This window comes from Phragmites australis, chromosome 2 (assembly GCF_958298935.1).
Source record: "Phragmites australis chromosome 2, lpPhrAust1.1, whole genome shotgun sequence".
Lineage (NCBI taxonomy): Eukaryota > Viridiplantae > Streptophyta > Magnoliopsida > Poales > Poaceae > Phragmites > Phragmites australis.
The window spans coordinates 36,108,711-36,135,931 of NC_084922.1; the positions used below are offsets into that span (position 1 = coordinate 36,108,711).

Here is a 27,221-nt window from a genome sequence, read left to right on the forward strand (position 1 = left end):
CATTTTCGAAAATAAGTGTTTTATTCTCAACAAGAAGCAAAAATCCTCTAAAATTGCTTCTAAAGTAAATGAAGTTTTCTTGCTTGGTTATGGATCAAATGCTTATGCATACTGCATTTTTAACAAAATAACCGGTGTTGTTGAGATCGCACGTGATATAACATTTGATGAAACTAACGGCTCTTAAGTAGATCAAGTTGATGCAAATATACTAGATAAAGAAGAAATTTCAAATTAAGTAATCAAGAGGATGACGATTTGTGAGATAAGACCATAGGAACCTAAAGAAGATTCAAATCAACCATTTTCATCAATTCAAGTGGAGCCTCTAACCTCAAATCAAGATTAAGAAGATTCTAACATACTCGATCAAGATAAAGAAGATGAAGTTGAACCTCAATCACAAGTGCCACACCCAAGAATTCATCAAAGTGTGCAAAGAGGTCACCCCGCCGACAACATTCTTGGTGACATAAATAAGGGAGTCTCTACTAGATCTCGAGTTGCTTTTTTTGTAAGTATTACTCATTTGTATCTTCTTTGAAACCTTTAAAGGTAGAAGCATCACTTGAAGATCCGGATTGAGTGATAGTAATACAAGAAGAGTCGAATAACTTCACTTGAAACAAGGTGTGGTCATTGGCAAAAAGGCACAATCAAAAGTGATCGGCACCAAATGGTATTCGACAACAAAAAAGATGAAAATGTGATAGTGATAAGGAACAAGGCAAGAATAGTTGCATATGACTTCACACAAATCTAAGGTTTGGACTTTGGTGAGACTTATACCCCTATTGCTAGATTAGAGTCAATTCGTGTGTTACTTGTTTTTGCTAGTCACCATGATTTCAACCTTAATCAAATGGATATAAAGAGCGCATTCTTTAATAGACCCATCACGGAAGTGGTATATGTTTAACAACCCCTGGGTTTCGAAGATTCCAAATTCCCATCTCATACCTATAAACTCTATAAGACACTCTATGAGTTTAAACAAGCTCTTAGAGTATGGTATGAGTGTCTTAAGGACTTTCTAGTCAAGAATGGTTTTGAAATTGGGAAAATTGATAATGTTCTCTTTACTAAAAAGCTTGATAATAGTTTATTTGTGTGCCAAATATATGTCGATGATATTATATTTGGTTCTACTAATAAATCTTTTAGTGATGAATTTAGTAAAATGATGACCAAGAGATTCGAGATGTCGATGATGGAAGAGTTGAAGTTCTTTCTAAGATTTCAAATCAAGCAACTCAAGGAAGGAACGTTCATATGTCAAACCAAGTATATCAAGGACATGCTTAAGAGGTTTGACATGGAGAACGCCAAGCCCATTCGGACTGCCATGCAAGCAAATGGCCATCTTGACCTCAACAGTGACGGTAAATCCATTGATCAAAAGGTATATCGATCCATAATATGCTCATTGCTTTATCTTTGTGCATCTAGGTCCGATATTATGCTTAGTGTGTGCATGTGTGGAAGATTTTAAGCCGCTCTAAAGGAGTCTCACTTAGTAGTTGTTAAGAGAATTATTTGATATCTAGTTCATACACCTAACCTAGTGCTTTAGTATCCCAAAGGTTTGAGTTTTAATCTCATTGGATATTTCAATGCGGACTATGCATGTTGTAAGGTGGATAGGAATTGCATCTCGGGGACATGTTAGTTCTTAGATAGATCTCTTGTGTCATGGTCTTCCAAGAAACAAAACTCCGTAGCTCTATCCACCGCTGAAGCGAAATATGTTTCCACTGGTAGTTATTGTGCACAATTACTTTGGATGAGGCAAACTTTGAAAGATTATGGAATTCATATGAACAAAGTGTCTCTTTTGTGTGATAATAATAGCGCTATCAAAATAGCCAATAATCCTGTCCAACACTCCCGAACCAAACACATAGATATCCGACACCACTTCCTTCGTGATCACTCCACAAAGGTTGACATAGACATAACAACACGTAAGGATGGAAAAATAATTAGCGGATATCATCACCAAGCCCCTAGATGAACATAGGTTTTGTAAGTTGAGAAATGAACTTAATATCCTAAATTCTCGAAACGTGATTTGACTTCTGCATACAATGCTTGCATATTTGCCTATATGTTTGAACTAACATGGTGAACATGTCTTGGCAATGTGTTGTTCTCTCAATGATCATACACAAACCACATGATGTGAATTAAATGATATTTTTGCTATTCAGTGAACTTTTGGTGATTTATGTGCAAAATATGAATTCAAGTGCTAAGGGATCTCATTCTAAATGGATTTTGGTCCTAGTACTATGATCGGATTCATACAAGTCAAATTTCTTGGTAAATTTTTCATTCTCGGTTCCATTTGTGTTTTTAACCGCTTTTTAGATTTATTGGTCTTTTATCATACCAATTTATCCATTTTGATATTCGGATCGTGTTGATTCGCTTGTGAGCATAAGCTTTGTTTGATTATTTGTTCGCTGATCACAAGTGAAAAACATCTAAAGAGTTCGACTGATCAACATCTCTAAAAATCCATCCGAATATCAAGCTTTGGAAACCTTCAAAAGCTTCTGTTCAGATGAAAATTTGCTCATATCGGAATATCCGGTGTTTCAGACTGGAACATTCCTAGAAAAATTAGCTTATCGGAACTTCCAATCCTCAGTTCTTCTGGAAATTTCTACGTATAAACACTTTTGATCCTCTGATCGGAACTTCCAATGTGTGAATGTTGACAACTCTTTTAACCACGGTGAAACTTTTTTCCTCCTTATTCTATCTTTTCATTGTCAGCTTTTCACCCTCTCGTGCGACTCCACTAGTGATCGAACCCTCCGATAGATCGGAACCTCCGGTGCCTCCTCCGGTTTGGTTTCCCCCTAGGCTGGAGACTCTGATTCTGAAAGTGCATCTAGCTTCTATATGTGATTTTGGTAATTAATGATAATACTTATGGACTAACAATAATATTGAGTTTGTTATTAGGTTGTTCCATAGGTGATATATGGAGGAGAGATATGCATCAAGATGAATGAGCTCTTAGTAATGCTCGGGTAAGTTAATGATAATACCTATGGACTAATAATTATGTCGAGAATTTTTATTAGGTTATTTCTTAGGAGATGCATAAATAATAAAGTATGGATTCGTTGAAAATTGCCATAAGTTCAAAGAATTGCATCAAAGTTATTGAGATCTTAGTGATGCTCATAAGAGGAAAAAACTCATAGAAGATTGGCGATAAGAGCGAATGCTAAGTTACTTACGGAGATCAAGTAAAGGTATATTATTGTCAATAGAGTATTATGCACTAACCCATTTGTTTTGTGCTTGAGAGTGAGTTGGGGTTATGATCCATAAGAAGGCATAAGTTAAATTAAAATCATATATGGCAAGGGCACATAACAAGAGTGGATTCTATATATGATAAAGTGAATTCCTTGAAGATGTCAAATACAAAATAGTTTTTCTATGGCAAGACGATGAAGGACAAGAAAGACTCGGCTGGGATGGACAATCAATGGTGAAGGACAAGCAAATGGCTTAGCGTTGAAGGATCAAGACGGTGGTGAAGGGCAAGTGAAGGCTTTGCGTCAATACCACGGGAGGCCATGGAAAATTGCGGATGATTTGCATCAATCACATGAAGAATCAAGAAGAAATGGAGTGTCGACTATATAAAAGTTGACAACCCTCTAAGTTTGAAGGAAATGAGCGATACTTGAAGGTATTCGAAGGCTCAATGTGATTCAAACGTGTTTTATCTTTAAAATTAAGTATAGGCATGTCACAATATTAAGAGGGATGCAACGTAGAGCTATTTGTTGTGTCTCAGTGCTCAAGAGTTTCTAATTAACCCAAAGTGAGAGTTCGCTTTAGGAATCCTATACGGAAAGTATGGAAGTGTCCGAATTAGATTGTTGAGTATTCCTAATTTGATGTTATGTGTTTGAGATCATCATTTTAGTTGGGATGTGTAGCTCTCTGAATAATCTTTTCGTAGAGTCCAAAATCGTCGAAATTGGACTTCTGGATCAAAAGTTATCGCCGTTTTCAGAGGGCCAGCTTTGCTAAACTCAGACATTCCGGGCTGACCTGGATACTCAGGTTGGCCGGAGTCTCCGGGTTTAGCTCCGAGCTAGGTGGTCTGTTAAGGTCGAAGTGCTTCACCCGGATACTCCAGGTTGACCTGGATACTCCGGGTTAGTATAAAAAGTTGTGTAACTGCTAGTTTTGGGGGAATGGTATAAATAACCCCTTACCTCCACCTTTGTTTGCTGCTGCTTGGGCACAAAAGAAAAACATTCTAGAGCTAAAAGAATTTCTCCCTACTCCAATTTTAGTATGAGATTTGAGAAGAAAAGTGAGTTGGGTTGAGAGATTGGAAAATTGAGTGCTAGTGAGCTAAACTTCCATCTTGAGTTTTTGCTCAATATTTATGCATATTGCTCGATCTACTTGCTCGTGTAAAATTAATTGTAGGTTATTTATGGATCTACTTGAAATCATCATTTGTAACACGCGACTTCATTCGGTTTAAGCTATAACTCCTTATGTGTCCTTTAATTTCAGTTTCGAGTTCATTCTGTGCTGAACTCAGAAGTTTCAGATTTAACCTGGAAAGTTCGAATTTTGTATAATCAGATCTGAATCCGTAGTATCTGGATCAACCCGAAGTATCCGGGTCCAGTGAACAGTGTTTTAGGATTTTCAACTAGCATTTTCTTACATATTTTTTGCCAGTATTGAATAAACTTTATTATTCTAGGATTGTAACTTTCACACTTATTTAGGGTGATTATGCACTAGTTGAGCCTAGTATATTTAGGTTTTTCACTTGTGAAAAATTTGCTAGTTTATTTTTCGCTGCAAGTTTAGACCAACGGTAAAAGAAGACATTTTTTTGTAAAATCCCCTATTCACCCCCCCCCCCTCTATGCGACATTATTTTCCTTTCAAATTCCTCACGGGATTGAAGTTCATCCTCATGTTTGCTCTCCTCCGAGGTAACTCCATCTCCTTCTAGGTTTGCTTCTAAATCTTAGAATCTTATGAATCCTTTCAGTGGAAGAGTAGCTTGTGGTTCCTAGATGTTGGATCTATCATCGTCTCTCATAGTTGTCGCAAAAATCATAGAAATCTTGATTTTGTTGCTAGGTTGTGAAAATTGGAACATCTAATCGGGATGACTGGAAGTTTCGACCATATCGGAACATCTGATTGGATCAGTCGCAACATATGATCTTCACAGATTTCAGCACTTAAGTCTAGGTTTCAATCCGATCCTCTTCCATCTTGATTCCAAGTCTTTACACATATATTATCTATATCAGGTTCAATGATGGAAGGTGGACATGTCTATGAGAGGAAGACCAAAGCCCAGACTGATTCTTCTTTGACAGAAAGCTCAAGACAAGGAAGACACAATAGAAAGCATGCAGTTGGCAGGGGCAGAAATCCAAATCCGGATATGCCCGTTCTCGAGGAAAGTACTCAAACTGCTAATGTTAGTAGAGGTGGTTCTTTACCACCTGAAGAGGAAGCAACTCTAGTGCTTAGGCGGATATTGAGGAAGATGTTCCAATGGAGGAATAAGGAGAAATTGGTCCCTTAAGGATGCATATGCCTGACAGAGCCTATAATCATCCAAGGCATTGCAACAGCTACAAGGGCAGATCTGCAGTTGTTAAGAAGCATAGGGAATCAGATCCCTTGGAGTATGACAGGTTCTCCACTGACAATCGCTTCTGGAACTTCTTTCAGTAGGATTATTATGAGTCTGTGATTCTTCTTATGAAGTATCCTACCTTTCGCACACAGTGGATTGATTGGAGCTATATGGAGAGCCAAGATGATGACATCTTTAATGAGGTGATAGTAGCTTGTAACTTTCATAATCTGAAAATATCATGACATTTGAATATCCTTGGTGTGAAGAAGTGATTGTCTAGTTTTATGCTACCTATTATGTTGAAAAAGATGCTGCAAGGACAATCCATTGGATGATCAATGGTACATGGTACAATATCAAATATTTAGCATATGCTAGACTTTTGGGTTTCATTCCAAATGATCATCGCAATATAGAGAAAATCTATAGTGAAAATGTCATGGAAACAGAAAATATGGAGTTCCTGTACTATATGGATAGAGAATACAAATTTGGCAAAACAATTGGTCTTCATCCTTTCTATGCTTATCTCAACAGGATATTCAGGAAGACCATTGCAACCAAGGATGGAGATGCCAATAATATTCTTTCTTATTCCAGGAACTTGCTTGCTAGAATGAAGGAGAACACAAAGTTTGATGTGGTTAACTTCATTTGAGAGGAGATTCACTTTACCTCTCTTGATCCTAAAAGAGGTTGTGGTTATTCTCCCTATATCATGTTCATAATTGAGAGAGTTACTAACCTCACTTTTCACAAGGAAGTGAAGCACGCAAGGATGCAAGTAAGGTTAACTAAGAGGGTTCATTCCTCTACAAGAGCAGAGTCACCGCCAGTTGAGGCATCTTCTTCTTCTTCCACTCTTCGGATCCTAAAGTCCATCTTTTGTTTGTACAAAAGTACTTCTGTGAGAGTTCAAAAGGAGAGGGCTGCTAGAAAGAAGCTCACCATGAGAGTTAAGGAGATCCATAGGCAAATTGACATTCAGCCATGTTGCTCTCTAGATGGCTCTGAGGTTGAGGACAACGAGGAGGACGTGATAGAGGATCCTTTCCATGATGATGTTGCACTTGCTCATGGTTCTGAGTCCGACGAAGATGAGGAGGAGACGAGGAGGACAATAACGAGTAGTTCTTTATCTTAGCTTCTTTCTTCCTTTTTGGTGTCTTAATGCTAAAGGGGGAGAGAAAAGCTTAATCTCTTATTTTAGGATATCTTTGTTCCCTTTTCATTGTTGTCAGTCGGACATCACTTGTTTTATGTGTTGAACTATGTTTAAGTTGTTGTAAGAACTTTATTGTGCTAGTGTGATGTAATGTGCTACTCTTATGATTTGTGGATACTATGTCTTATGGATGCTATGTTATGTGTTTATTTTTTGCTTTATAATTGTGTGAGCTATTATGTCATATGCATTTTCTTTTGATATATGTGAGATGATATGATTTATGTATTCATATCCTTTTATGCCACAATGTCATACTATTAAGAGGGATGCAGTGTTGAAAGCTTTGTTATGAACTTAGTGCTCAAAGTTAATCCTTAGATGAGAGACACTTTTCACGTACACGGACACTTGGGTTTAAACGTTCTGTTGATACCAAAAATTCCGATGAGTTATGTCGGAAGTTACGATCTCAATCGGAATGTCCGGGGTGTTTAAATTTCTAGTGCTCGAGAAGTTTTTGTTTGAATCGGAAGTTCAGATGCTTTAGGTCAAAATGTCCGGTGTGAGCCGAAATGTCCGGTGTGTTTAAATTTCTAGCGCTCGGAAAGTTTTCATTTGAATCGGAAATTCAGATCCTTTAGGTTAGAAGTTTCGATGTGAGCCGGAATGTCTGCCATGTTTAAATTTCTAGCACTCGGGAAATTTTCATTTGAATCGGAAGTTCCGATGCTTTAGGTCGGAAGTTCCGATGGGAGTCAAAATGTCCGGAGTTTTCTCAAACCTTAAGTTCTCAGGTTGGTTTTACCTTTCGCAAATTGGAAGTTCCGATGTGTCAGATCGGAAGTTCCTATATGTATATCTCCATATTTAGTTTGATTAGAGCAAGTCAATATTGTTACTTTGCATTGATTAAAAGTTCCAACCATAAAATCGGAAGTTCCGATGTGGTGCAAAGAAGTGCATAACAGCTTGTTTTTAGGGGGTACCCTATAAATACTCCCCATCTATCTTCTCTTCGGGTTTTTGATGTTTTGACATAAAAGAACCTCTCTAGAGCCCTAAAGTTCACCTCTCCTCTCCCTTGCTTTGTGCTACATCTTGAGAAAAGGATGAGTGAGAAATCTAGTGAAAGTGAATTGTTTTCATCTTTGAGCATTAGGATCCATCTTCAAGCGTTCTTCGTGCTCATTTGTTACTCTTAGATATTGAGGTCTCCTAGACGGCTAGGAGTCACTCACGAGCCACCGATTCACTTGTGGTGCGCCATAAGAAATTTGTGAAGACCGGATTTCGTCTCTGAAAGGGAAGGAATACTAAGTGGAGCCGATGAGTGCTTTGTGCAACCTTATGAGAAAAAGGGTTAGAAGAGACCTGGCTCAAGTGCGATCGAGCCCCTCAACGGAGACGTAGTATTCCCTCAAGGATCCGAACTTTGGGGACCTTTGGTTATTTCTCTCCTCTTATGTGATTTCGAGCAATTCGTTTAATATATTGAGTTAGACTTTGTGCTTGGTAGTTTTACTTCGAATTGAATAGCATCTTATTATGTTGCATCTTGCATTTCATAGTTTAACTCATTGTTGCTCATAGATTTAGCTTCGTTTGAAATCCATACAAACCGGAAGTTCCAATCGTGAATATCAGAAGTTCCGGTATAGATCGGAATATCCGATATTTATTTCCGCTATGCTGTTCTGTTTTATTATTTGAAAAAATACCTATTCACTCTAGGCCGTATCTCGATCCTTCAATTCCATGGTTCAAACAGTAATACTCCTGCTTGATGCATTATTTCAGCACTAAGGCACTTTACCAAGGTAGTTTGTTGTATCCTATTTCTATGAATTGATGCTCTAGCTTTCTTTGTTTGGAACATGCTTTATAGTCTTACGGTGGGCATCAATGCCTTCGGTAATATTCATACCAAATAGATAAATTCTTAGATTCCTTCTTATTGGATAATATTGGCTGATTCAAATAGCTCATACTTGCACTCATGCACAACTAGATTGCGCACCTAACTCACTAGTCACTTTACTTGCTAAAGTTTGCGTGCAACAGTCAATTTCATACTTGCAAGTTATAGACCAAATATAGAGCTTTCTTCTCTGCATAATTGTCAAAACCGATTACTGTTTGCACGTTGGCCATATAATTATAAATGTAGATTGATATTTGCATATGTGGTGACCATCTTTATCTGCAAATTTGCTGAAGAAATAGTTTTGCTTAGTTTCATGCATTGGTTCGAAAATTTTATGTGTTTGGGCACTTGTTTTACCCCCGTTCTAATCTGAAAGCAAGTGCGTAGTAGCAGGCCCGATCTTTTTAAATCATTCATGATCCCCATTTGTGTGCAAGAACATCAAACTGTACTGGAGCTATTTTAGTTTTTTACCCCAGCTGAACATTAGACTGGTACTGGAGCTATTCAGAAGGTTGGTATCTATTCTAGTTTTTTGAGCCCGGCTGAAAATTAGACTAGCAAGACAGTCGTGATTTCATATGGTTTTGAGAATTGTCATTTTGGGCATCGACAACTTGGGGTTGCCTTCCTGGAAATCCTCGTTGAGTAGAATGACCCCCCCCCCCCTATGGGTGTCGTTACGATTCCTCTAATTTGTCCTGAATTCTCCGTTTACAGTTTTGATCGAGACATTTTCGTTACCCGGCGTCAAAGAAGATACGATTGTGTTGTTACTTCGTTTTCTCAATCACATGGCCTTGTTAACTCCCTGCCAATGTAAAAGTGCCTTGCTATTGCTACTTACTGTGTGCGCATCACCCGACAAAACATATGCACTTGATATGTTGGAATCGTATGATCAGTTTTGTCAAAATACGTGAAATCTGAATCAGCTTTTGGACTCAAATCTACCAAGAGTCCCCTTTCAAAGTCCAAAGCCCAAAAATTGTTCCCTCGTCTCCAAAAGCCCAAACAGACTAAACTGGATGCGACGAACAGAGAAGAGAATATACTCGAGTCGCAAACTTCACCTTCCATCCCCGCCGCACACGCGACCCACCACCAACGACGCCACCGCCGCCACCACCAACAGCAGCCGCGGCAGCAGCTGCAAGACAGGAAGGGCACCACCACAAAACTACGTGCCGCAGCGGCTGGACGCACGGGCACGGGCTCGCAGGTCGCAGCCGAGAAAAGCGCAGCCTGCCACGACACGGCCACCTCCTCGTCCTCCTCCTCGCCTCCCCCTCGTGGTCTCCAAAAAAAAGTTTAGTAAAAAAAGGAGCCCCCAATCCCAGCCCGAAGGCGCACGCCGCACGCTCACGAGGGCGTTGGATCGGATCAGCGTCGGCGAGCGCGAGATGTGGGAGTCGGTGGCGCTGACGCTGGCCGGCACCGCCGGCAACAACATTGGCAAGGTCATCCAGAAGAAGGGCACCCTCATCCTCCCTCCCCTCTCCCTCAAGCTCAAGGTCTGCCCCCCTCCCCTTCCCCACACGCCATCTCGCCTTCGCGCGCAGATTCCTTCCGTTCCAGATCGTGTCGCCGACTCCCTTTCTGGCTGTCCGCGCAGGTGATACGGGCGTACGCGTTTAACCAGTTCTGGATCAGCGGGTTCCTAATGGACATGTGCGGCGCCGCGCTCATGCTTACCGCGCTCTCCCAGGCGCCGGTGCGTGCGCTACCCGTCTGGCATTCCTTTGTCGCCGTTCCTGGAGTAATCGGGTCTTATGCTGCTGACGATGGTGCAGGTCTCCGTAGTGCAGCCGATTGCCGGGTGCGGACTCGCGATACTCTGCGTGTTCTCCCACTTTTACCTCAAGGAGGTCATGAACGGCCTCGACTGGCTCGCCATCACGCTAGCCGGTCTTGGCACGATAGGTGATACATGCATATTTACAAGTCACAGTCTTTGCTGTTTGGAGTGGTAGAAATGGGATTAGGCTTCAATGCTTCATTGCTTCATGATCTTTTTGGCTAGCGTTCACGCATTTGGTTGATTGTGCATTCTCTCGCTTCAGGAGTTGGCGTTGGAGGTGAGGAGCAGAAAGTGGATAAGATCCCTCTGATCAATATACCCTGGCTAGTGCTTGCAATTGTCATCTTGTTTGTAGGTACCATACTCTGTGCTGCATAAATTTTAGTACTACATTACATCCACTAAAGCATGCTTTCTACCTAAAGAAGTATATCCCGTGCTATGCAATTAGCTTGGTCTGCTCTGCTTCAATGCTTTAGAGAGTTTGCACCACCATTTACTCTACTTGCATAGTTGCATCTGCATATCTAAAATACGCTCTGCCAGTACTTACTTGATACCTCCCAAAATAATTTCCATCTCAGTTTCTGCTCAACACTTGGCTTCATATGTACAAAAAGCAAAGGTGTGAACAAGAGTTGGTGAGTATTCCTAAATTCTAATGCATGTTTGCATATTGCAAAACATAACACAATGCATCCATGCAGACTGGACCTGAAGTGATCGAAGAGGTTATATACGGCTTAGAATCAGGCATTTTGTTTGGGTAATTTACTACTGCCGATGTCCATGGACATCTATCATTCTGTTCTATGGTCTGTCGTTTCTGAGACCATGTAATAAGGCTTTCACATTTCATCACGTGTTAGCTGTTACTACCATTTATCATCGAGGAGATCGTACCACTTACAACTGTATTGCATATATAGGATTTCATCAGTGATCTCTAAGATGGGATTTGTGATGTCCGAAATGGGCTTTCCGAAGATTGTTGTGCCGGCTGCTATTTCTTGTAGTGCTTGCTGCAGTGCTGTGGGATTTGTTTATCAGGTATTTCTAGCTTCCTGGAGATGTGTTTCCCTGCTTCATGTCTTGCACTGCAGCCTTCACAGGATGTATGCTGTGTCTCTTATGTGTTTCTAGAAGACATGTAGCTATTAGTTGTTCTCTCATACCAATTTGTGAATTATGTGTCCACACCTTGAAGGTTATGTGCACAGGGCGCAGCCTGCTGGCTTGCATGGCTCCAATAAGGCAGTAAGCCTGTACGAAAATTACAAAGGTAGCAGCAGCACATTATCTATAGTTTGTTACTAGCCAATCTCATCTTCAGTTTGTTAGTTGTTATTCTGTTGCGTGACCCTTCTCTATTTAAGGAGATGACCGATGTCATTCATGTTAGGGAAGCAATAAGAATAACATAGCCTTTTCCCATCCAAGTCCTCCCCATCTATAGTCTAGTCTCTCATCCCAAGCTGCCGCCACCACCCGGGTATCCTCCTGGTGGTGTTTACCCCTGATGTGCCTGTCCACATTACATTGAAAAGTAGGGTAGGGTGCATGAAGTAGAACCATGGCCCAAGGGTGTGTAACTATGAACTATGAAGTGGGGCTGCATTTTGGGTAGGAGAAGCAAGAGTTGATTTTTATTCTGAAAATAGATAAAGACTGGAATATGACCCACGTAGGCTTTCATTATACTAAGTTTGGGGGTATACTGACATATCGCATAACCATTAACATTTTTCCAAACATTGTATAATCAGTTTTTTTAGTGAGACTTATAAACTATTTGATTTTCTCTTTGGCAAAAAAAATTTGCTGCTTATATGTGTAAATATTCTTCACTCAATAGTCGACACTTAGCCTGAAATAGAAATTTCAGGGACCATGACTTATTCATAAATTTTAATTGTTTGCCTCACTGCAGACATTTTATTGATTGTTGTGTCATTTTAAATTGCACTAGTTTCTTGGACCCGTTTTGTGAAATATAACATCAGCCATAGGGATCAGGCCAGTAGCTTTCGGTTGATGCTGTCCTGATTTCAATTATATGTTTATCTAATGACTTTTTTGTGCAGACTCGAGGTCTCAAGCATGGGAGGGCAATTGTTGTGTCTACATGTACATCGGTGGCATCTATAGTGTCTGGTGTTGTAGCTGGTATGGTTGCACTTGATGAACATCTGCCTCAAGCTCCCACAGCCCGACTTTTTCTCTTACTTGGATGGTAATATTTTTATGCTATATTGTATTCTCCTTCTGTACCATATGATGCTGCAGTTTTGATTTGGAGGTTCTCCGTGGCTTTAATACTTAACCACTATAATTCATGATTATCTTATGCATAGCAATTTCATTTAATGCTGCTAGAGGGCAGTACTAGGCTCATTTCGGATGCTGTAAAATCTTCATATTCCTGTGACAATTCAACTGTATCCTGTGGTATTCATGCGATCCAAATAGGCACACAGCATTGCTAGTAATGGGGTGGGCTCTTTTGGAATTGATGGGGAGTTTATTTACAGGTGTCCTTGTTACATATATGTTGTTGGTATTACTTTAATCATGAAAACATTGCTACCCCAGCAAGATTACTGATTTGAATTTAAGTTCACCTTTGTCGAAGTAACTAATGGTTACTGATAAAGAAGATAGCAAAATATTAGAACAATTATGTCAGTGTTGGACTGAAGGCATACTCTCTCGTTTGGGATATTATCGTTGAACAAATTTGTTCTCTCTCTTTCTTCTATCTGCTTCAATCTGGATGATACAATTTACGAGGACTGCATACTGCTGGAAATAAATTATCGTGCACCTTGCAGGTTCTTTATTATCACAGGAGTGATACTACTTGTTAGTTCATCCCGATTGATTGCACGTATACCTAGGCCTATGCAGAAGTTTTTGAAGAGTAACATGGAGCGTACCCACAGCATCAGGAGGCCTGGTTCAGCACGAGGGAATGACCCCATCCCAAGCACAACCATCCATGCATCGTCATTACATCTGCTTACTTCTCCAGCAAAAGAGAAGGCCTAGCAAAAGGATGCTGTTGGGGTAAATTTGTTCTGGCACCTCTCATGCGTCATGTCATTATTTGATTGAATGGTTATGTGAATTTAGAAGCCTAGAGTAGCATCTTAAAAGCTTGGGCTGGTTACCCATTATACTACCCTTATAGATCTAACAGAAGTTTGAAAAGGAATTTGCTGTGAACTTTGATCACTTCTCATCTTATCATTTGCTTGGTTGGTGAGTGCTAAATTCACGGCAGTTGGAAAATAATCAAAATATCATCCAATGTATGACTGATGTGTGGCATGATTTCGCTGTCAAATCAGCTTCCTTAAATTTGGCAGAAAAATAAAAGATAAAGCAGTAACCCTTCTTTCTTCAGCAGCTCGTTGAGCTCGTAGTACCAAGTGCAGAACAAGGTGTAGAAAAACCAGATGGGTTCGCCCAGTTCCTGGGCCTTGTCCCTTCTGTCCGCAAATTTGAATTTAAAGTATTTGCAGATTTAAAATATGTGCTATCAATTAGAAGTATTTTGGTATAGAAGATGATCTTAGAAGAGATTTTTGAGGAGGGCGAAGTGGGATAGTGAGTAAATAGTAGCCTAGTACCTGGCTCCTCCCACAGCTTTGCCAGAAACAAGAGGCAACCAGCCGGTTCCTGAACGGTGTCTTGAACCTTGGTGCTCACTGTAGTCCATATTTGCATAAAAAACAAAATCTGTACGAGCATTTGATGCTTTGTCTAACCATTTTCAGTGTAAAATTTCCATGGTTCATGTATTGTGCCTGTGAGTGTTGGCTGATTTTGACGAGTCCGTAGTTTTCATTACAATCACAAAAGTTTATTTTGCTCCTTTCATTCAGATTTTCAGACTTGAACTCACGGAGAATAAAAAGTATAAGATGATTGCATGCCTCACATATCCACTGTGTTGTAGTTTAATATTGGTGACCAATGTACAGATGGTTCGAGAAGTGCAGTCGTCAGAAAATCAGACAGAAGTATTTTATTAAGATTTCACTGTCTCACAAAACACGATATTTTAGCATCAATACAAAAGGATATTTTCTCGGTCCTAAATCATCAAATAAAAAATAGAACTAGTGGAGTAGTATAAAATGAATGGTTGATCTCATAGTTGTCTTCATTTTTCCATGCTGCCAAACAAAGTGGCCAATGGCAAGTTGGTCCAAATCTGAATGTATTATATGATTTGGAATTCTCTGCTCCAAGTGTGTTAGGAATTTCGGATCAGCCTGAAGATGCTTTATAATAAAGAGGATTAGCTTGCAGTTGCTTCCTTCCTGTTTCCTTGTGACATAAGCTACAAGCAATATCCTGAAATTGCCCGGACCTATCATGATTAAAAATTGGGCATTGCTTGTGATCAGTTAGGTAAATGCTAGGACATTTGGTTATCTAATTAAGTTGGGTCAACAAATGAACTTATGTTACGTTGCAATGGACAAGTGTCAGTGCACGTCATATCAGCATCTAGAAAGATTTTGAATTTGGACTTGCTTCGTGCAACTTTTATTATTCATCTTCAGCCTTGTAGGGTGCCAAACCCTCTTTTCCAATAGTTGTGTGATGATCTGATTATGCTAAATTATTTCACTAGATATACCAGATTCACCCTAGCAAAAAAAGAAAAGAAAAAAAAAGATGTGTTCCCAAAAAAATGGAAATAATTGCATGTCTTTTACCAGACACGTTATGTTTTCAGCTAGTAGTAATTTGCACCTTTTTGTTGTCTTGGTTGTTTACAGAGTGTCATGTGAGTGACTAAGGTAGCTGCTCTTACTACTGCTATCTCCTAAACGAATGCAGTTGCTACACAACAGGCTCAGATTTTCCTTGTGGATAAATCCTTTAGTTTTGACTTGTCACGGTCAAGGTAACATTCTCGAGTAAACAGCTTTCAGTGTAAATTGATTTCACTTCAAATAGGACAATATCATTGTCATGTTAGATGTTAACAGAAAGAAAAATTCTACCGAAAGTTCCATCGATCAATTTCACTTGGCAATCATCTGTTAATAGAGCAAGTAATCAACCCTATCTAAAATTGAAGAAAATTATCCTACTCTAATAGTATTTATAGCTGACATGATAATAATATATTACTTATCTAATATAGAACTAGTGCATACGCCAAAAAAGGAAAACAATGAAAACAAGGGACTAAAACGGAAAGCAACAAAATCCAAAAGAATAGGCCTTTGGGCTGTACTGTGTTTTTCTCTGGGTTGTACTATGTTAAGAAATAAAATATGTGCGTGCTTTATGGTTAAGCGATAAGATTATGAAGCAAAAATTTCTTTGCTTTGACTTCATGCTGAAGCTAAGCTTGTTATGTGCTCCCTCCATTCATGAACATTTGTAACCGTTGTATCCGTCTGATCGATCTTTGATGGAAATTTTCTGGCGCACATGCTAATAACTATAGTAAGTCGTAAAAAAAACTTACAATTGTACAATATTATGAATACAAATCTGGATCAAATACAATAATATCGTTCTCATATCAATTAGCTAATATGCTGCATAAAGTTCGATCAGTCAATGTCGATGACAAGTATTCATGAATCGAGCAAATAACCTAAGTTTCCATAAAAAAATCTAAAGAAAAAGATATCTGACCCTCTGCCACCGCATCAGCGGGATAGAATAATATAGTACTCCAAGGCAGCACCATTGCGTACACCAAGCAATAACCGTCGAGGAACAGTCCACCATGGCGATAGAGTAGTGATGAAAAGGTATTGAAAAAGTTCTAAATTATTTTCAGTTTCACATTTACACTCGAAAACAAAGTTAATAATGATAATACCGGAAACTAACACGATATTGATAATACAAGAAAACAAAAAACAATGTTATCGAAACGGAAATATAACAGCATCGATCGGGAATCAATAATTAAAACCTAAAAGAATAATCAAATTTATTTCATAATGTATCATGATATAAACCTAAAAGAATAATCAAATTTATTTCATAATGTATCATGATATTTTATCATATATTTATACAGTGCACATATGCATACATAACATCATACAATAAAAAAAAGAAAAATAAAAGGAGCAGATGAGCTTAATTTTCCTTCACAGTCCACTTCTCTCTCTTCTATCCTCCTCCTTTCTTTTCTCCTAGCCTGTTGGCCGCCCACCTTATCTCTTTCCCTACCACAGTGAGCCGAGGAGCTCATCTCCTTCCTTAAGCCGATGCATAGTTGCCCCCTCTGCCTCCACGAACAGAAGCCAACAGCTCCAAAAATACATCCGAGTTCAACCTCCATACGAGTCAAAATCTATCTAGAATCACTCAAACGAGATTAGCATTGAGTCCTAAACGGAATCCCCTTATCCTAGCCAAATACACCCTAAAATCCTAGCCTATTGTAATCCCCATCTATCCCAACCAATTTGAGTTCAGTTAGCCTCAAATCCCAACCAATTCTAATATTTATCTCTTTGCTACAAATCAAGTCATCCGGACTTGGGATCAATTTGTTGGCGGCGGAGCCCTTGCCCCTACCGCCATTGATGGGGGGTGGCGTAGAAGAGCAGAGCGGCGGCACCTTGTTGCTGCCTACCTTTACGTGCTGTTGTCGCCCAATGGAGAAGAGGAGAAGGGAGTGTTGCCCCGCTGCAGCTCAGGTCATTCCGGCTTCATTGATCTGTTGGAGTGTTCTATCCTGGGCGTGTGCATGCATGTTTATTTCGTTGTCGGTCGACGTGCTTTGCCTTTTATCGTTGATCTGTTGGAGGTTGAGCCGAGGGCTCGCCGTCGTGCCGCACCTCGCTATACTGGCACGACAGTGGCCTAGTGCTGCATCTTAGCACTATTGTGAGCTCTGTGGTTGAGCTAAGAAAATCCGATAATTATTGTCAAAAATTACTGGCCAAAAATGAAAAACTCAAAAAACGATTGGATGTGGTGTAAATTGTTTTCGCATAGTTCTATCGTTACCATTTTTGTTTTTTTGAAATATCATTTTCGGTTTCTCCGGTCTGAAAACTTCGAAAACAATATCCAGAATTCCGAATTTTACTGTTACTGTTTTCATCCATACAATAGAGACAGCAAAAGAGACAAAAGGGAGGGACTGAAATGCAAAAAACCAAATCCAAGAGATAGACACATAGAAATAGTGATTTCAATTTTGTTTTATAATTTTTATATTCACCGACAAAAGACAGAATTTCATAAATTTTCGCTAGAATTTTGGTTATTTTTCTCTCTGCTACACGGGTTTCATATGTTAGTGAATTTTTTTAAGATATACTTTTAAAATTCTTAAAATTTATAAAATTTCATAAAAAATTTGGCGAAAATTTATTCCCGATAGAATCGAAAGGCCGAACTGCTACTCGTTTTTTTTTCTCCTTTCTTTTCTCGGTTACTTGCTTCGTCTACTTCCCAAGTCCCCCCGAAAAACGCAGGAGGATTGGACTCACTCCACCGAAGCGTGTGTACGCACGCACACGCCCCTGCACGGCCATGACAGCCGCCGCCGCCTCCACCTGCTCCTCCTCCTCCCCGCCCCTCTCCCCAAACCTTAGGTAGCACGGGAACCCCCCCAGCTAGATCCCCGAAGCGCTCCACCCCCGCGCCGCCGATCTGAGCTACCGCCGCTAGATTTCCGGGTGTGAAAGAGCGCCTTTTTTTAGCAGTTTTTTTCCCGGTGAATTTTGGGGAGGAGAGGGCTCGATGGAGCCGCGGGTCGGGAACAAGTTCCGGCTCGGGCGCAAGATCGGGAGCGGCTCCTTCGGGGAGATATACCTCGGTGCGTGCCGCTCCTCGTGCTCCAAGAGATTTTGGTCCGTGCTATTTTGTTGATATGGTTGTGCGTGTTGCTTTTGGATGCAGGTACTAATATCCAGACGAACGAGGAGGTCGCGATTAAGCTGGTCTGTCCTCTCTCGCTGCGGATTGACTGCTCGGATCTTTGTTACATTCCAGTTTTCCTGTGCTGCTGCCTGCTGATTGGTGCAGCTGTTTTATAGCATCTTATCTGTTGATCACTGCTGGGTACTGCAGCATGTTTAGTTCCAACTCCTATCAGCCGTGGTGTGGGTTTGGGTGCGGTAGTTTGTAGTAATACGTTATTATTCTAGCCGTCTAGGACCAATTTGAGCACTCTGAGTTGGCTTTGGATTCCGGGTCTACCCACATTAGCTGCTCTAGTTCTCAATGGATGGATCTTTCTGAGTAGTTTTTTGGTTCTTGCTGCTTGAGTGGACCTGGGATTGACTTGGTAGGGCTTGAATGGTTTATGCATCTTTGAGCAATCTGCTAATCTTGTGAAGTGCTAATTGAGGTGAGATGCACCTAGGGTTCAACTTATCATTGGTAACCTGTCAAAAACCGCGATTACCGAGTTTACCGGGCCGCACTGAATTCATAATACGAGCGGTTTTAGAATTTGAATTCAAAAAATTCAAAAATGAATAAAAAAAATCCTAAAAAACTAGAGACAATTCTAAGACCTTCTGTGAAAAAAAATTCAAAAATAATGTCATTTGCATCATATTCTATAGGGAGAAAGTTTGAAAAAAAAAGAAACAAGTTGAAGCGTGCAGCTCATTTATTAACTCATGTTAAGGAAAAGGTTAACATGCAAACACATATTTTTTTTCTTGTGTAGGACGAATCTTAAGAGGATCTTTAAAATTGGTTTCACTTCATTTAGAATTTTATTAATTTCTTCATTATTTTTACAAAGTTCACAAGCATAAAGTGGATATGTTAAGAAACAACACTATAATTAATTTTTTCATGTCTACCGTTATTTTTTCTACATAAAGCATAATATAAGTAAACTAATAAAAGTGATTTCACTAATTTTGGAGGTGTGATGGGTTAGATATAATTAATCTAGTTGCAACACATTTACACAATCCTGCATGTTACAATAACTATTTCATGAGTTCATGTATTTTTAAAAGGCATAGGATCATGTAACGAAGACTAACAAAATTGGTTTCATGATTTTTGGATTAGCAAAGAGTTAACTATGCATTTAACTAGGTTTAGCAAATACATTTTCTCACGGAAAATATTAAACTTTTTCATGGGTATAAATACTTTTACCATGTAGATTATGTTACAAGGATACCAACAAAATTTGTTTCACTTGATTTGAAGCTCAGATGAATTAGTTATTGATTTTACAAGGTTGAGCTATTTTTTGGTTTTTTTGTTGAACTTCACTGAAATTTGAGAAAACCGCTCGATAAATCGGAAAAACCGAACGGTTACCGAGAAATGCGGTCAATGTGGAAAAACCGGTGAATTTGCTCAGTAACCGGTCCAATTCGAGCGGTTACCGAATGCCGATTCGGTCGATTTTTTCTCCGAATTACAAATTTGACCAAGTGAATTTTGAGCGAACTCTTACCGAATTTTGAGCGGTTTTCAAGTGATTTGAAGCTCAGATGAATTAGTTATTGATTTTACAAGGTTGAGGTATTTTTTTTTTGGTTGAACTTCACTGAAATTCGAGAAAATCGCTCGATAAATCGGGAAAACCGAACGGTTACCGAGAAATACGGTCAATGTGGAAAAACCGGTGAATTCGCTCATTAACCGGTCCAATTCGAGCGGTTACCGAATGCCGATTCAGTCGATTTTTTCTCCGAATTACAAATTTGATCGAGTGAATTTTGAGCGAACTCTTACCGAATTTTGAGCGGTTTTCGCGATAACTGCGAATTTCCGGTTATCGTCGGGGATCGGTTTTCGTGCCTCAAACGATATTGTGAACCTTGGATGCACCTCATGCAGTATTGAGTTATAAGTCTAAATTAACAAATGCAAGAATGAACCAAGAGAGGAACGGGATCAGAAAGTCGACATTTCCCCTCAATTGCTACTTTCTTTGGAGCATGAGAGTGTCAGTATTGAAATAGATTGCATTCTCGGGATTTGCAACATAGATTTGCTTGTACTTGCTTATTGCTGTTATGAATTACTTACTGGATAAATGCTAAGCTATTCATCTTGATTGCTAGTATCATCTTATGAACTTGAATTTTGATTGCCTTCATTTATGTTCACAGGAAAATGTGAAGACAAAGCATCCTCAGTTACTCTATGAATCAAAGATTTATAGGATTCTGCAAGGAGGAAGTATGGAACCTTTTGACTGTTGATGTTTTTTTGTGCTGTATGAATGTGTGATAGGACAGGTTTGGATTGACAATCTTTGTTCTGACAGCTGGAATCCTAAACATCAGATGGTTTGGTGTTGAAGGAGACTACAATGTCTTGGTTATGGATTTGCTTGGGCCAAGCCTGGAGGACCTATTTAATTTCTGTAGCAGAAAATTATCGCTAAAGACTGTACTTATGCTTGCCGATCAGATGGTACGCATGCCGCAATAATTGAATGCTTATTTCTTACCAAGTTTTAATACCTCATTTTTCCATAGCGTGATGAATCAACTCTTGATATGTACTGTGATTCTCCTTTTCCATGGCTATGATCCCACCCTGTGCTAGTGTGCTATCCGATAGCCACATTGCCCCTTGCGTTTGCACACAGGCACACAAATCCTCATTAATCCTTTTACATATTGTTTATTTGAGTTTCCCACATAAGCCTCCTTCCTCTCTATCGTCTCTGCTTTTCCCATTGATTTCTTTTTTTTTCCTCATAGTTTATTCTATTCGGCATCCATAGCTGATCAGCTTTATGCAATCTGCCATCCCCACTTGTAGATAAATCGAGTGGAATTTGTCCATTCCAAGTCTTTTCTACATCGAGACATCAAGCCAGATAATTTCCTCATGGGTCTTGGTAGGCGAGCTAATCAGGTGGGTGACAATGCCGCCTTTAGTATGTGCTTTCAATTTCTGTTATTCAAGTTTTTATTCGGTATGTTCACCACTTTATGTTTTGCTCTGTATATTTTATTCAGGTATACATTATGGACTTTGGCCTTGCTAAAAAATACAGGGATACCTCAACTCATCAGCACATCTCATATAGGTATAGAATAATATGCATTTTGTTCTTTCCAGCATGGTTAGTTTTCTTCTAACCAGCTCAAGTTACTTCCTATTTTTTCTCTCCTATCATTTTTTGGACCAAGCTGGTCAAATTTTGTCTGTTTAACCGTTTGTTATCATAAATTATATCTAGGTAGTACTATAATGTTTAATGAATTAAGTCATTACAATAGTCATGTCTCAGTGCTCATGCGACTGTGGAGGGAAGAAAAAATAGAGTAAAGGACTAAATATGCCAGTTACATGATTACATCAATTTGATAGTTCTATCTTGCAGAAATCTTTAGTGAGTTTTCTTTCACTTTTTTAACCTATTTCCCCTGCAATCTTAACTAGCTAATAAATGCTGCAGGGAGAACAAGAACTTGACAGGAACAGCAAGATATGCTAGTGTGAACACCCATCTTGGCATTGGTGAGAATCATATACAGTGCCAGCCAAGTTCTTTTTTCTTCTTGTTATAACTTGCACTGTTCTTCAATCTGTTGTAAAATGTGATTTTGTAAATCGTTGAACTTACTGGCTAAATTTTTGCTCTTGTTTTAATGGCCAGAACAAAGCCGAAGAGATGACTTAGAATCTCTTGGATATGTACTTATGTACTTCCTGAGGGGCAGGTTAGTTTAATTGGTCATCCGATTGACCCTTTTATGTGCCCCTTATTTCAGTTTTAACATTTTGTTTTCTTTGCAGCCTTCCTTGGCAAGGTCTTAAAGCAGGGACAAAGAAGCAAAAGTATGAGAAAATCAGTGAGAAGAAAGTTGCAACATCAATTGAGGTATGTTACATTGTTAGTAGGAATTGGAACTTCTCCTTGGCGATTGTCCTTATTTTGTCAATCTATTTCAGGCTCTATGTCGTGGGTATCCTACTGAGTTTGCATCATATTTCCATTATTGCCGCTCATTGCGGTTCGATGACAAGCCTGACTATTCCTACCTTAAGCGACTGTTCCGTGACCTTTTTATTCGAGAAGGTCAGTATCTTTTCCGCGCTTTCAGTGTTAGAAGAAATATTGCCGCATGTTCATTCCTCGCATACTTGATTAAAAAAATGTCTGCTCTTATTCATTATTGGAACTCTGCTTTGTAGGTTTTCAGTTTGACTATGTGTTTGACTGGACAATACTGAAGTATCAGCAATCTCAAATTGCCACTGCTCCACCCCGTGCTGCGGTGAGTCCTCCGACTCTGCCTCAATGACCCACCCAACAAACACACACATTTTATGTAACCATCTGTAGGGAAATTTTTTATGCCTTACCTATGTTACAGGGCCATGGTGCGGGACCTTCTGGGTTGGCACCTGCATTACAGAATGACAGGCAATCTGGTAATTGGTGCACTCTGCTTAATTTTCTTAGTTTGCATATCAGCATTTGATTGGTTAATTTTCTCTGAGCAATGTTCGTTGTTTATACTTCAGGTCCTGAGGAAGCAAGGACTGGTGGTTGGTCATCGATGGATCGACGTTGTACCCCACCCCCTATTACAAGTGTGGGGACATTGTCTAAGCAAAAAGCGCCTGTAGGGAATGATGTTCCTGTTTCTAAAGATCCTGTGGTAAGTTCTCTTCGTATTTCCACTGTTGGTAATAGGACTCAAAAGGTGTTTAGAAGATGAGGCCGATACTATTTTTCATGTTCTAGACCTAGTGTAATACTGTAATCAAGTTCGATCATTATACAATGTACACAAAGTGTCATTTTGAAAGACATGCACTCAAACTTTTTAGATTTTGACATCCGTTTTTCTGCAAATATTGATATTGAACCTATGAAGATGATATGGTAGATTTATCAGGGAAAGTAATTTCATGATATCATACCATACTAGGTTCTGGAAACATATAATAATAGAAATTTGTGGCTGAAGTTGCATTGTGGAGACCGTGTTGACGTCAAAATGACACTCTTTTTTGACCCAAGGGAGTATATGGGAAAGATGCTCATGCCAAATACGCCTTGAAAATCAATATTAGTGCATGAGCCACTATGAAGGCACAATGTGGTGGTGGTTGGGGATGGGAAAATAAGTACCAACAATATACGTGACTGTTTTATGAGAACTACCTGGACTATCGTCTAGGATAGTTACCATTACAAGTTCTTGGTCAATTCTGGCAGTTCTCTGACAGGTGCTTGTTATAGAAGAAGAATGCGAGGATTAGCCAATACCTTAGCTATAAGTCTTGCTCGGTATCATATAGAGCTATGTTTTACCTGTATTCCTGTATATATTAGAGCTCTGGTTGCCAAATTTCTGCATCCACTGGGTATCATAGATCACTATTACCTAGTTCATCCAGTCCTGCACATCACATTGTGCTGAGTACTCAACTGCTTCTTGATCAGTGAATGCTGGTAGATGCTTCCATTATTGTGTTGTGACTTGGTAAAATTTAAGGGCTTATTTGGTTGCTTGCCAAATGTTGCCATGCCACAGTTTCTTAGGTATGTGTTTGGTTTAGTGCCACAATTGTGGCTTGCCAAACTTTCGTAGCCCCTTGCCCCTCGTCAGACTCTTTTTTTTTTTTTGCCAAAGTTTGCCACAATGCTTTGCCTAACAGCCTAACTTTAGTTGTGGCAAAGTTTAGGCGCCAACCAAACGCTAGTACCTCATTGATTTTGCAGTTACTTATTTATGTTGTGTTTAGTGTAGCGCATACCCCAAAGTGTTAACTGAACAGTGGACATCATAATTTAGAGTTATTGTGTGCAGTCTGAAAAATTAAATACAAGAAAAATGCTCCGGTTTTCCAATATTGTGACTTACTTTGACTTGCTACTGTTATCTAGATATCCGGCTCAATTTTTTTGGGAAGGTCAAGTGGATCTTCAAGGAGACCTGCTGTTTCAAGTAGCCGCGATGTGGTGGCTACTGATAGTTCTGAGCCTTCACGAGCACGTATAACTGATGCAAGCCCTGGGGCATTCCGCAGAGCCTCAGGTCCTCAGAGAAGCTCACCTGTTCATTCTGCAGAACCAATGCGTTCGTCTTCAGGTCGGCATTCATCTCATATCAAGAACTATGATTCTGCTCTCAAAGGCATTGAAGGTCTTAAGTTTGATGGCGACGAGAGGGTTAAGCACTAGAGCTGAAAGAAATTCCACGTCTACTCCGTAAAAATCATAATCAAGGGGTTAGCATTGTGTTTCCTGTTGAGTTTTGGATCACAGGAAATAAAATGCTAGGAGGATGTGATCACATGAAGCACGTTTGCCAGTTGGTCCGCTGGGCACGGTAAATAAGGTAATATTTGGTTCGTGGGACGGTACGGGACAGAGTTGATCTATTTTGTTTTTGAGTTGTTTAGATGGAGAGCGGTAGGATGTAATGGTTCAAAATTAAGGAATATTCTTCAAAGAGTCAGTACGGAGCCGTTAAAAAAAATAGTTGAATGTAGTCATCTCATTTCGAACGTGATATCGACGGTGGGTTCGATATACTAAAATAGATTTGTTCTATTTTACTTATCAAACAATCATTTATATATAAATAGAATTATCTTATTAAATATATGAATAGAATTATTCTATCACAGCTCACTTTCCAATAAAACACTATCTAAATGGTCTGTCTGAGGCGCATGAAGCCTAGCTCTCATAATGTTATGTAGATGTATTTATAGTTGGTTCTTCAGGCGCCCCTTGAGTTCATAAGTCTGTCTTATTGTTCTATTCCTTCCGGTGCTCCAATTTGAGTTACTAATCTCGGGACAAGCAAGCTCAACTGGAAAAAACTTGTGTTTGGAAAACTGGGATTTGGAGCGTGTAGAATTTTGTCATCAGTTCATTGAACAAAATTGTCGGAGCATATTCTTGACTAGTATATTGATATGTAAAGACTAAGAGCATCTTCAATCGATTATTTATATTTGATTCTCTATTCCTTTTATTTAAGGTGTCTCATCCAGATTTTATCCTCTATTTCTCAATGCGTTCCAACCGACTCCTCATATTTGACCTCTTATATTCGAATCACCTCTATTTTATTAATATCTGATAATTCTCTCTCCCCCCTCTCTCTCTCTCCACTCTCTTCCAAATGAGGAGTTGGATGAGGAGCCCCTAGATATAGGGGGTGAGGGAGGAGATTTGAGGGCTCCTCAAATAAAGGGGGTCGGATAGGAGGTCGGTTGGAGATCGATTTTTATCGTTTTTTTCTCAAATATAGGATAGGGGGTGAGAAGATGGCTCGGTTGGAGATCCTCGAATCATGTGATTTGCACCTGTAAGATCTAAAGGGTGTTCGCCATTCAGACTCCCGGAATGGTGGTGCTCTAAGAGTATCTCCAACTGACGATCTTAAAGGGTGTTCGCCATTCAGACTCCCGGAATGGTGGTGCTCTAAGAGTATCTCCAACTGACTACTCATATTTGACCCTCTATTCCTCTTATTTAGGGGCTCATCATACATAATTCATCCCCTATTTCTCAACGCGTTCCAACCGATCCCTCGTATTTAACCCCTATATTCGAATCACCTCTATTTTATTAATATCTGGTAACTCTCTCTTCTCTCTCTCTCCTCTCTCCCTCTCTCTCCCCTCTCTCCCAAATGAGGGGTTGGATGAGGAGCTCCTAGATGTAGGGGGTGAGGGAGGAGATTTGAGGGTTCCTTAGATATAAGGGGTCGGATAAGGGGTCGGTTGGAGACCGATTTTTATCGTTTTTTTCCTTAAATATAGGATAGGAGGTGAAAAGAGGGTTCGGTTGGAGATGCTCTAACGGGGTATCTGATTTTCTCCCCCTGCTTTACAAAATTTCGCAGCTACCCGGATCAAAGCAGGAGCATCCAGGTTTAGTGATGATGACTAAATACACAGTTGATTTAGAGACATTCCGTACCTATGGACGCTGCCAATTTGTGCTTCTGCATTTGTTCGGTCCCATCACTGTGTTCGAAGAGCAACTGTGTTCTCGTTTTTTCCTCTCATTTTAGGACTTGTCAAGTTAGTGGGGATTTGGGGTCCAAATCCTCAGGATTTTGTCCAAATATAAATTAGATCATAAAAAAAATCCTGCAAGGCTAAAGAATAGTGATGCGTTTGTCAAAAGCCCGTTTAGATCTCCTTTGGAATGGAGGAAAATTATAGGAATTTTGGAGCATTCAATTCCAAAAGAAAAAATTCTTATCTAGCTCTTTGGAACGAAGTATTGGTCTTCTCAAAATCCTATAAAATTCCTATAGAATGACTTGATCATAGAAATTTTGGAGGATTCCTAGAATGAGGTCCAACAATCATGGAAAAACATATTTTTTATCTCTTATCTAATTCCCGTGTTTTTCTTGTGCAAACGGTTGTTGTATTTTTCTTGTATTTTGCAATCCTCTATTTTGCACCATTCCTATCAGAATACTGTGTTTTTCCTATTCTTGTATTCTAAAAATGTCCTTAGTGACGAGGTGGTATGGAAAAGAGCCATGGTTATGATGTATGTCAATACGGCACTGTGACATTTGCAAGAATTTGAGCAAGATTCGTGCACAACGGAACCACAAAAACCTATCGAAGGTCTTGTCAGTTAGTTTTCACCGGCCACTAGGTGTTGGTGGGTATCAGTCAAGATACTATAGCCAGAAAAAGCAGGTTGTATTCAACAAGGTGAAGAGGTAATGAA

The 27,221-nt window shown here is 39.6% G+C and overlaps 2 protein-coding genes across 3 annotated transcripts; both read left to right on the forward strand.

Moving 5' to 3' along the window:
- Positions 1-9,812: 9,812 nt before the first annotated feature.
- LOC133908578 (probable magnesium transporter NIPA9) lies at positions 9,813-16,362 on the forward strand. Of its 2 annotated transcripts, XM_062350661.1 has the most exons (10): positions 9,813-10,265; positions 10,367-10,465; positions 10,545-10,674; positions 10,815-10,903; positions 11,137-11,193; positions 11,260-11,318; positions 11,482-11,602; positions 12,637-12,785; positions 13,384-13,618; positions 15,346-16,362. In XM_062350661.1, exons 1-9 carry the CDS (start codon positions 10,155-10,157, stop codon positions 13,598-13,600), a joined length of 1,032 nt encoding a protein of 343 aa, XP_062206645.1. In that variant the 5' UTR covers positions 9,813-10,154; the 3' UTR covers positions 13,601-13,618; positions 15,346-16,362. The 2 variants fall into 2 exon arrangements, with proteins under 2 accessions (XP_062206645.1, XP_062206644.1); XM_062350660.1 differs by lacking the exon at positions 15,346-16,362 and having other exon boundaries at positions 13,384-13,777.
- Positions 16,363-17,993: 1,631 nt separating this feature from the next.
- Positions 17,994-25,127, forward strand: LOC133908579 (casein kinase 1-like protein 2). Its single transcript, XM_062350662.1, has 14 exons — positions 17,994-18,371; positions 18,455-18,495; positions 20,647-20,716; positions 20,805-20,953; positions 21,308-21,403; positions 21,508-21,578; positions 21,951-22,012; positions 22,152-22,215; positions 22,292-22,376; positions 22,448-22,574; positions 22,691-22,773; positions 22,873-22,930; positions 23,024-23,160; positions 24,396-25,127. The coding sequence occupies exons 1-14, from the start codon at positions 18,296-18,298 to the stop codon at positions 24,690-24,692; spliced, it is 1,416 nt and encodes a 471-aa protein (XP_062206646.1). The 5' UTR covers positions 17,994-18,295; the 3' UTR covers positions 24,693-25,127.
- Positions 25,128-27,221: the final 2,094 nt, after the last annotated feature.

What these genes read in the sequence shown, in the direction of transcription:
- LOC133908579 (XM_062350662.1), top strand. Translation starts at nt 18,296, where the DNA reads ATGGAGCCGCGGGTCGGGAACAAGTTCCGGCTCGGGCGCAAGATCGGG. An exon ending in TTATGCTTGCCGATCAGATG is followed by an intron (nt 20,954 to 21,307) that starts GTACGCATGCCG and finishes CCCCACTTGTAG; the next exon opens with ATAAATCGAGTGGAATTTGT. An exon ending in CTGTTTCTAAAGATCCTGTG is followed by an intron (nt 23,161 to 24,395) that starts GTAAGTTCTCTT and finishes ACTGTTATCTAG; the next exon opens with ATATCCGGCTCAATTTTTTT.
- LOC133908578 (XM_062350661.1), top strand. Translation starts at nt 10,155, where the DNA reads ATGTGGGAGTCGGTGGCGCTGACGCTGGCCGGCACCGCCGGCAACAAC. An exon ending in TTGCAATTGTCATCTTGTTT is followed by an intron (nt 10,904 to 11,136) that starts GTAGGTACCATA and finishes TTTCCATCTCAG; the next exon opens with TTTCTGCTCAACACTTGGCT. An exon ending in GAATCAGGCATTTTGTTTGG is followed by an intron (nt 11,319 to 11,481) that starts GTAATTTACTAC and finishes TTGCATATATAG; the next exon opens with GATTTCATCAGTGATCTCTA.